We start from the raw sequence: 11,261 nt of genomic DNA on the forward strand, positions 1-11,261 counted from the left end.
CATTTTTTTGGTACTCTTGGCATCCGGGCAGAAGCCTTCAGTGATAGCGAGTCCCTCTATCGTCTGTTTAACCAGAGATCTGGAGAGCTTGACACTTGTTCACCAATTTTACTGTCACATGGGTGACGAACCACCAGAGCTTGTCCTCACTTCCTGCCTCTGTTGCAGTTTCAGAGGCAATAGGATCGGCACACTCAATGGGTGTTTGAGGTTGGTCCATGGTGACTTCAGAGTTGTTCTTCTTCTCTTGGATTGTTGTTTATCTTTCCCAGATACAATACTTGTATATATATGTGTATATATATATATATATATATATATATATATAGACATAGAATCCTAGAATGGGATGTCACACACACACACACACACACACACACATAGACACACACACAGTGTACCTTAATCTCTGTGACTCACAAGCACATACACACCAACTGACCGACTAATTGACTGACCATCAGAGAGAAAGACAGACACACATTTTAGTTTGTTTCAGTATGGAAGCCACTGGACTTATGATCATGCTAATGACACAGACAATTTGTTGTGTCAAGACAAGGCCTGTCTTATTATTTCCAAAGCTGACAAAGAAGAGACTGAAGTGACGATGGAAACTCCTCACCCTCGCCTACTGCTCTATATATTGACCACAGAAAACACTATCCAGAAAGAGAGCGCTCCTAACAGCAACTACCAATTATTCTCTCCCTCTCTCTATTAAGCGAAGAGGGATATAGGTCAGGCCTGTCAGACTAAGGCTTCTGTCACCCCCCTCCCTGCCCTCCACTCTATGCATCACTCCTTGCCTGAGGATAGAGGTCCCATAGCTTTCCATTAGGACCCACAGTGAGTGTACTGTATGTACAGCAGAGGCCCCCCCCACCCCATACTTACACATATTCCCACCCACCCGCACCATTAGAGGGAAGAAGCACAAATAGTGTTAACTGCCTTTAGGGGGGGAAAACACTAAGGCCAAAGGCAGGCTAATGTTCCTGTGAAACCCTCAGCTTCACTGTTCTATTGACTTCTTCACAAAATATGTTTAAACAAGCAAAAATATACAAGTGCTGCTGTTGGTCTTTTGAAATTCCCAGTCTCACTTTAATGAAATCCAGCAAAAGTTAAGTTTTGCCTTCTAAATAGTCTTTGTGCTGGGTTGTTTTTTTCTACCCTCTTTGATTAGTGGACTGTGAGTATTGACAGCCTGGTGTGTGTGATCAACAAACTGACAGTAGGAAGCTCGATAGCCGTCCTACCAAGCTTCCAATACCATCTGTCTAGTATGGATCTCTGGAGGTTGACACTTGTTGGCTTGGGATATGTACACACCACAAACCTCAAGGGCTGGCAGAACAGAGTTGGAGGAGGTGTAGCTACCCCACTTGAAGCTGTTCAGTCATCTTCACACACAGAATAGGGACTTGTAGAGTACTCCCACTCTTTTTCATGGTCTCTCTCTCTCTCACACACACACACAGAGAAAAGCGTGATGAAACGCTCCTGTGATGTCTTAATTAAGAAGTACTAACAGGCTTGATTAAAAGGAGAGAATTAAAGGATCCGTCAATGAAAGGAGCAATTCCCTTATCAGCTCACAGCAACACGAGTAGTTGGGAGAAGAGGGAGGGTAAAGGAAAAGTGAAGGCAGAAAACAGGATGCATCAACAGAGCAAAAATATGCAAAAGAGGGAAGGAGAACTGAAGCATGGTAGAATTCACACAGGAGTGTGATTGATGTGTCTTAGACTATGTTACTGACTAGCAAAAGTTCTGTGTGATAAAGGCTACATAAGTTTTCATCAGTGACCTGGTGGTGTGTCTTTAGGAGAAGGATATATTTGTTTGCAGACAGCACTAAAAGAGACATTCGGCTGTCTGAGTAATGCTGCAGCGTCTGACCCAAGTTTACTTTTGGGTCACGTTCTCTACCATGGATATGAAAACAAACAAACCAGGCCATTACCAGTGACGGGCGGTTCTCTTACTCTCTTTAGCCAAACCTCCCGCTCTCTTTCACGTGTCTCTGCGCTTTTAAAGTATTCAATTAACCTCAAATGAACTAAGGAATCAAGATAAAAAGATACTGCCATGTCTTCCCATCTGTGCCCCATATTCAACTATTCTCCACTCCAGTTCCCTCTTATCCCTTCTGCCCCCTCCAGTCATTTCGCATGTTTCTCTTGCTCAACTCCTATATTTTTTGTGGACAACAGTTTTAGAAGATACAGTAGCAAGAGCAAGTAGGAGGACCCTGTCCTGAGTTAAATAATAATAAGAGTAACAATAATCATCACCATCCTTCCCAAAGCAATACACTGATCAAACTGTTAATTTTAAAGTAAATAATGTTGCACAGTATGAAATTAAGGGCCAAACCTGATGTTAAAACTACTCAAATATTCATTGGATATCCAAATTACCCAGAAAATATTTGATTTTTTCATAAAAATCTGGTCATTTTGCTTTTTTGACTCATTGCAGGCTCTTAGTAAACATAGGAAAACAAGCCCAAGACAATAAACGTACAGCCACTGTTTATTGGCTTAACATAATGAGCATTTATCAGGGTAATTTGCTGAGCTAATTTTGATGATTACAGTAGTTTCTAAAAACCCTCATACACACATCGACTGTGGCAGAGAAGCAACAAAGGGATGTATTTGTAATCACGGTTTGTTGAGGATTTGGACACAAAGTCATAAATGTTATGCAAAATGGCAGTAAAAAAAGAAGTGTCAGACCTGAAAAGGAAAGCAATTTCATCTAAAATAATAACAAAAAATATCTGGAAACTTAACAGTACATTTTATGTAGTGAGTTTCCATTACATAAACGATAAACTTGGAACTCCACTAGTTTTACACATGACAGTCTGTTTACATTTGTTATAGTACTACCGCATATGTAAAAAAACTAATAAATTAATAAATTGCCTCAAGTGATCCGTTGATTCTAAAGATTACAATTTAGAGAATTAAAGAAATCTTGGAGTACGGAGTTAGAAAGAAGTGAGCTTACCAGACGTATGTAGCCCGCTCACCTCTACTCAAGGCTAGAGGCTTGGATTTACATTAACCACTACTACATCTGAATGTCTGACTGGTTGAGGTGCATTGTGGGTAATGCAGGCACCAGGAATAAGGAAGAATGTGTGAAAGGAAAAGGATGACAACTCTGGGTCAACTGCATTGATTTTTTACTTTCCATCATGAGTCCAACAATGTTATAGGAGTGTACTGCCAAATCATAAGGATTGTGAATAGTTTGCTTTTCACTTTCACTGCCATTTGTTTACATTACATATTGAAAACTATCAAATATTCTTACTTTAAATCACACAGAAAAGTGACAGTTTCCTTTGCCACAGTAGTTACTCATATGAACTATATAATCATTCCTCATGCCCATAAAACATTCGATCTTGAGCATGATATTTCAGATGTACAGCTACATACAGTAGCCACATCATGACAGTACACTTGTGCTCCGTTCCCTGTTCTGTTACAGAGACAGCAGACACATCTCAGCCCTGCTGACAGCCCACAGCCTGCCTCTGTGGTGCTGCATAGCTCAGCACAGCTGTCTGTTGTCCGTTTCTTCCGATCTCTATCTCTTCCTGCCTCACTCCCAGCTTTTGTGCCCACTCAGCATGATAATGATATACACCTCTGCCCGGTCATCTCTTTGAAACTCTGGTCTCCTGACACAACTCGAAGGATGACAGCAAAAGCAACATACGGGCTGTATGTGTATACTTCAAATAATATGCAGCTCAAACTTAGGTATGAGGGGAGTCTGGTCGAGCATAATTGTGTGACACTGGCCTCTCTCTCCTTGAGAACAAGAAATAAGCGAGATACTTGTACATTAGGTGGTGTGAATCTTGTTCAGATGTATCCTAGTTAACAGTACTTTAAATCATAAACAGCTCCAGCAGGGCTCGAGTTACATTAGTAAACAGTCAGAGCTCCCTCTATGGGGCAGTATCTTTAAAGGAGCACGCTAAGATTACTTCTGTCAGCATTTCAGCTGAAGACGGGCACCGTGTTGACACGCAGCAGATGAATATTAAACCTTGAGAAACAAAGATGTGCTTGAAGCAAAACTCTGCATACATATTTTTCATATGCACACACACACACAGACGCTCCCACAATCTTAAGCATCCCTCCCAGCAGGCACAATCACACTCAGGCAGATAATTCAGTGTCACAGGGAGCCTTGTCTCTGACCCTCTGGCCCCCTCCAGACAGAGGAAGCAGCTGGACAGGGACCCACGGCTGCCTGCAACTCACTTCCCCTCGGGAGCTCGAAGGAGAAGAGTCCCTTTCTGCCTCGGAGAATGACCAGCTGAGCTTCCACAGCTCAGTATGTGGATGTGCTGTTATGTCCCTGTGTCCAGGAAGGTCTGAGGAGGATGAGCAGGCCTTAGAAGTGGGCAGCAATGCATGGCCTTTTTTTTGTGAGAGTAAGCAGAATGATAAATGTGATCCTGTTTGTGCTTGTGTTAGAACATTACCTGCTGTCCACGGGTGGAAACTGCTTTACTTAGACTATTATATTTTAGCTTCAGCTTATTCCAATTTTGGATTTAATTATTTTGGATTCAAAACAAAGATGTACAGCAATGCTCCTTTTTCTTCCCACTACTGCCACATTACTTCCACTGTTAAGTCTTTGTCATGCACATGTGCTCTTGTAAAAATCCACTTAAGAGACCTGGTTTAAGGTATATATGTGACCAAGAAGTCAGGTTTCTCTAAAGTAGCTGTGTTTAACAAGTTTTTCTTTGTCCTTTACCCGGATAAGAGAAACCACGTCTATATATGACGTGTGGTTACTACAGAAAGCTGACAATAATGCTGTGTCTTAAGTGCATGCAACATACTGGGTGTGAGACTCTGGACACAACACACACACACGCACGTGCACGCACACACACACACTGATTTGAGTGGTGAGTGAGGCTCTTACTAAGTGGTATTAATATTGTATGGTTAAATGGGAAATGTTAACATTTTTTCAGTTGCCCTGGCAGCCTAATTAAATATTAAACAATAAGAGAGCTTTTGTTTTTACCATAATACTAAGAAAGGGTAAATATGAAATTAATATTTTCTTTAAAGGAATGAGACATGCATTTCCCGAGGTCATAGTTGATAGGTTTAGACAGATATCTCTGTTTAAAACACATGTACTTCTGTCTTGTTAATATGTGGTTTAGGTGAATTTTAGGGCAAATTAAACTCAGCATTTAAGTTCAACCACAGGTAGCCCTCCCAGTGAATCTTGGGTATGATTTGGTCTCTAATGTGTTGATTTAAAACTTATGTGTGTCTTATTACTTAATGATCATGATTCCCAACATGAACCTCGTGTATTGCCACTGCCCACTCTCTGCCATTAGCAGTTCCACAGAGACAAAGCTTCACGCGCTGTTCTTATAGTGCTGCACAGATGTCCCAGATGACAGAATCTTGTCAGTTATAAAACACTAAAATAAATGTATAACTGAAGCATGTATGATTGCATGGTGCTGATCACATCAGCATGGTTAAAGAATAACCGTGTTTTAAAATAAAATAACAAAATCGAAATACATATGAACTTTATTCAAAAATTGATTTAAAACAGCAACGTACTGTACAAACAAAGTGAATGAGTCAGTCTGAGTCACTCTGAGTCTTAATGATCCGTCGGGTCGGGCTTTCACTGAGGGTCCCAAAACTGTGTGGTGGCCAGAGCTGTGTAGGACAAAGGGTATAGAGAAACAATGGGTTAAGAGAGAGGTGAGACTCACAAGAAGCTAAATGCAGGACTTCTAACCATCATGTGCAACACTTATGGACACATTTACTAATATGGCTTTTAATGAAGCATTTGATTTCATGAGAGATCTTATTAGTTCATCAGCTGTCGCAATAGGGCCTCCAGTGGAGTGCCGCTGTCCAATCAGATGGACAGAAGGTTGGCTGACCTGTTTCCAGGGTCATGGTTGCTATGACATCCAGTGACATGACAACACAGCAGAATGGAAAGCTAGACAATATGTTGTCCCGGCTTTGGTCAATCAGACACACTTGCTTTGAACTTCCAACTGACTCGCGTCTCTGAATTGTGCTTAAAAATGGCCGTACCGGACTAATGATAGGCCGAATGAAGAAAGAAAAAAAGAAAAATAAACACCAAACTCGGCTAGAACCCATATATGAGAGATTTAATCAAAACGATATTTCTGATTTTGCAAAAGAACACATTTTGTTAAAAAAATAAATTAAATCCACAACAAGATACAGTACACCTCCTCTGTTACCTTTAAGGAAACACGCCCTCGGATGAGGGCGTAGGGAACTGGGCCATAGCTCCTTGAGTCATTGGAATTCCGAAGGTTATCCCCTTCTAGCCATACATGGCCTTTAGGAACCTGAAAACATCACCACACACATGGACAGAGGGCAAACAAATGGTTAACATGTAGTAATCAGATAGAAATCAAATCTCTGAAATTGCAAGTATAACATGTAAAAGTGAGCGGATCTATGATGTAGTGAGAATCTACCTTAAGCCCACCCTCTACCCCCAGCAAGCCGCCTCAGCCGTCCCTCCCTCCTCAGCCTATCTTAACGTCAACCTGCCTGTCCCTCTTTAACCCTGAACCGTCTTAGGAGAGGGGTCATGGGTAACAGGCAGGGTCGGGGGGGGATTTAGAAGAACTTCAAACGGGGTCATTAGGCTGTTGGCTGAGATCTGCGCCCCTCTTACCCAGGGAGGGCAAAGCAAGAGAGGGGCCTGAGATAGCTGGGCAGAGAAAGAGAGAGACAGAGCAAGAGGGAGGAAACAAAAGGGAGATAGAGAGGGCTAAGCTGCGGCTAGCAGCAGTGTCCAAGGGTCTCCACCGTAGTCCGACCTGCCAGTGGGGCGGTTATCCAAGCGGGCTCTAATTCACTGTGACACCAATTATGATTAATCTCATCACTTTAGGAGAGTAGGCTTGTCAAGGCCCTAATTAAGTGCGCTGTCCCCCCTATATGTGCAGACAGGATCAACAACACATTATATTGTCATAATGGGCATCACAATCCACGAGTCTATTTTTGTGTTGCCTAACTTTTTAACGGCAAAAGTCTTCTGGGGGAAAGAGAAAAACATGAATAAAGAAACAGAATAGTATCCACAAAGAAGCGACGTCGCGTCTTCGCCTATGCTCGTATTTCTTAGCCCCATCACCCCACTCGCCATTTAGTCTTCGGTCCTGCTGTGGGATGCTGCGTTTCGTTTCATATTCGATAATTGAGACAGATGATGTGACATAATCACGAGCCGGTGACATGTTGACCTAACATGAGGTAAACAACTCACTAAATAACAACGACGCAAATGAATATCATTAAAGGAGTCATCTGAGAACCATATGTCAGCACGCTGGATTCCCACCATCACACCTCATTAACATGGTAACATATGTTGGCTCCCAAGCACAGGAAAAATAAACACCAACGTTTGTCATCTGCCAAACCAGAACTCCCCTTTTCTCCTCATCTTCTATAAAAAATAAGCATCATCTTCGTTGTGCTCATCCATAAAAACGTAGAGATTTGATAAAGAAATTCCAAGCGGCTATCTGGAATTTGGTGAATCCACAGCACACACAAACTTCACTTCTGATATATTTAGGATCCAGTCTGAGCAATACCACAGTGAAGGTCAATCAATCCGATCGACAACAGCTAAAGTAAGCACTTAAATTTGAGTCCGGTAACATAAATGACCTCAAAGAGAAACTAGAGCCTGGGTAAAGACAAAAGTACTTCAGGGATCAACCAAGTAGTATTTCAGAAAGTGAAGAGGTCTGAAACTTGACCTGCTGTACTGTGGCCAGTATGAGGATAAAAGCTTAGCATATCGCTTTGCAAGTAGCAGGTGTGTGTAAAGGGGGGGGGGGGGAGTAAGTCAAAGGCGATGCTCTGAATTAAAACTACGTTGATCCAAAGCAGAGGTATGATGCACCATCCTTGACTCAAATACAACTGCTGTTTAAAGCACCTGTAAATAACCACAAAGCAATTAGCGTCACTCAATTTTTCACATGCACATGAAAGGTTGTGTTTCAGAAGTTTCTCTGTAGACAGGGCGGTGTGGAAATACCCAAGTCATTCCTTAGTTTGGCACATTAATAGTATAAACATGTGGTTTTGACTGTCATCAACAGATGTTTCCAACCACAATGAGATCCAGGTAGGCCTAACACAGAGTTTTAGTATTAGGACGTGGAGTCACTTTGATCCGCTCTGCTGGCGGTTCTGGTATGATGGAAGGCAGAAATTGAACCTGTCCCGCGGTTGTAGGCTGGGTCGAAGCGAGGCATTGTGTACCTGTCAGAGACGTGTCGAGAGCTCCTGCAACTGGAGATCTCCTCGCCGTGGAGGTGTGTTGTTTAACAGCCACACCATTACAGTGCTCATTATGTTAACATGATTGAGGTGGTGAATTATGTTCAGCTTAAATACATACAGGCTTATAGAGTTCATCTTTCACCGTATTACTCTGTCTATCTTTACTGAAAAGAAGAGAACGTATGGGGACATTTCATCTCTCTCTGTCCACCTCTCTCTTTACCTCGCTTTGCTGTAATATTAGGGATCAAGTGTCATTGTTTTGACACAATAGCTCAGACACAGAAATGATTCCTAAAAGGTGACAGGGCAATTAGTCCACTGTTAGATCAAAAAAAAGATGTGATGACAGGATCTACCACTGCCTTCCAAAATCTTCCTCTTTACAGGTCCACCCATAATGCCTCACACCATCCTAATTGTCACACACAAACACATACATCCTCTGGGGAAAGAAATTCCCTCAGGGAGCCCAAACATGTATGTTAACAGCGGGCATTCTCACAGTTACCTCAAATGCTGTTACATAAAGCCGGTGATTTGGCTCCTGGGAGTTAAAAGATGAACATTGGAAAGCATATATTAGGCTGCATGATATTAAAAACAATGACCTTTGTGAAGACTAGCCCAGTGGTTATTTCAAGCTTCTGACCTGCTTTGTTTGCGAAGCTGACAAATGTTTAGAGTGGCATAGTATTACAAATACACATGCAAAACTTGACAAAAAAACTAAACCGTGTCACTTACTTGTGCCTATAAATGCGGTTTCAAGGGGGGAAATTGTCCCTCCCCGAAAACGAAAAAAAAAAAGAATCATAAACTCTATCAATATTTTTTTCTCTCTCTATTTCTGCTGTGAGCACAAGTCCCGTCATCCACCAAATACCTAAAACAATTCCAGGTCCATTTGTTGTAACTCATCTTTGAGGCTTACAGATATCTCTTTCAACCCTGAAACAGATATTCGGAATCTTTGATGGGTCAAATACAATGCAACACTGTTAGGAATCAATACTTTATCAAATTAAGCAGTTTTACGTTTTCAAAAATGAGCACTATTTGAGCTGCATGTATGACAGAGAACTGAAGCAGTGCAGAAACAAAAGCAGTCTGTTGTGACAGTTGTGACATTCAATTTGTTGTTCAACAGATTCATTGGCTAATCTAACTGATTATTCTGCTTCAGTTTTGTAAACAACTAATTGTTTCAATTGGGGAGGAATTGATAATTGCAGCCCTATTTAAAATAAAAAAAAAACGCATTAAACTGTTCTATTAACAACATGCATTGACTGAACAGAGGCCCTTGAATTATATTATACAACGCACTTTTGTATATTGTCGCTACTTTGAATCTTATCTGTGTGAACTGTAATTATTCACAGTGTTTTTTAAACCTGAAGTTGATTTGAGTCAAGAAGTAAACACAGGCAAAAAGAGTGATGTGTTTACTCTGGTATGATCTCCTCTTTTGAGTTAAAAACTTAAATTTGAAACTGGATGAAGCTACATAGTTCCAAAATTCCTGTTAGACAAAGGCAACTGAGGTGTACGAGTTCATAAGCAAAACCATATCTTTAGAATTAGTGTAAGTAACCCTGATTTGTGGATCCATAACATATAACTCACTAACTATATTCATGAGTGGGAAGCAGATCCCCATGGTCTTGATTTGGATTGATTTTGGACAACAGATTAGTGAACTGACAGCTTTGAAGAATTACAAAGTGGCCTGAAACATACCACATGCCACCAAGATATTGGCATGTATCGATTGGTTTTGAGATATAACTGAAGGAAATTAAAGGAGCATCCAAAATGAAGTTTTATCCTGAGCTTGATGGACAAACCAAAAATATAGTAGCTGTCCACCGAGCGCGAAGTTTAAAAATGGCTCAAATTGATCATCTGTCTTTACATACTGGGATCACGAATCACAACACAATGATGTCACCGATTACAAGTTCAGTCCCCTGTATGTGTCGGGTGAAGCTAGTAGAAGAGGAAACCTCTTTATTTCCTATTTTATTTGTTGAATGACACTTACAGGCGTGACCTTATGCTATGTTTTGCTGAACTTATTCAACAGTCTGCCCATAGTCTATAAAATACACATAAAATTCAAAAACATGCAACACATGCAACGCAACCTTTGGTTTGTGGACGTATTCACACACATACACACACACACACACACACACACACACCTCCGCCCACCCATCAGTCTGTCCATTCGGCTGGCACTAACTCTAACAGGCTTCAGAGAGATTGCAGGCCTGAGCTGTGGGCGTTGGGGAGAGTAGTAATAGAAAAGCAATGACAGTGGTTTCAGCAGCAGAACCCCCTGCTCACTCTCTGGTTTTATCACTGTTCTGAGGAAATATAGGTGTTGTCAAAAGCTGATATTTTGACCAATGACACAAAATGGATGTGTGCGGTCTAAAATGCAAACAACGATGATCGTCTATAGACTGCGGCACACAGACACAAAGAAAACCAAAGACAAGCTGAGAGACGGTTTTGCATTATGCATAGAGATTCTGTTTGTCATTTTACAGTGAAACAAACTACCAAGACTTTTCTTGTAAACTCATTCTTCATTTATTCTCTATTTTACTTTATCTTTTTAACCTTTTCTTCTTCCAAAGAGACTCTAAAAATGCTACATGGAACCTTCCATGGTAAAGCAAGTAATCACAGGATGTATAAGAAATGTAAACATACTCACATAAGTGTGGGCCTTGAACAGATCTGATGGGGAACTCGTGCAGACCTTGTCACCCTCCAGTCCAATAACCCTTTTACAAATATTCATACGTGGGTCAAATGGACTCTTTGCTATTACTATATCACCCCTGGGGA

The 11,261-nt window shown here is 41.2% G+C and overlaps 1 protein-coding gene across 4 annotated transcripts in view; it reads right to left on the reverse strand.

Annotated features, from left to right (window-relative positions):
• Positions 1–4,359: 4,359 nt before the first annotated feature.
• The window catches only part of immp1l (inner mitochondrial membrane peptidase subunit 1), a 15,129-nt gene continuing 8,227 nt past the window's right edge, over positions 4,360–11,261 (reverse strand). For 3 of the 4 annotated variants that reach the window (XM_031846754.1, XM_031846752.1, XM_031846753.1), the window contains exons 5-7: positions 11,128–11,254; positions 6,320–6,430; positions 4,360–5,750 (exon numbers count right to left, since the gene is read on the reverse strand). In XM_031846754.1, coding sequence (XP_031702614.1) covers positions 5,670–5,750; positions 6,320–6,430; positions 11,128–11,254 — 319 coding nt within the window. In that variant the 3' untranslated portion in view covers positions 4,360–5,669. The remainder of the gene's footprint in view (positions 5,751–6,319; positions 6,431–11,127; positions 11,255–11,261) is intronic. The other variant, XM_031846755.1, reaches the window with a different exon arrangement.

Source organism: Anarrhichthys ocellatus, unplaced genomic scaffold, assembly GCF_004355925.1.
Source record: "Anarrhichthys ocellatus isolate YVR2014 unplaced genomic scaffold, GSC_Weel_1.0 scaffold6, whole genome shotgun sequence".
Lineage (NCBI taxonomy): Eukaryota > Metazoa > Chordata > Actinopteri > Perciformes > Anarhichadidae > Anarrhichthys > Anarrhichthys ocellatus.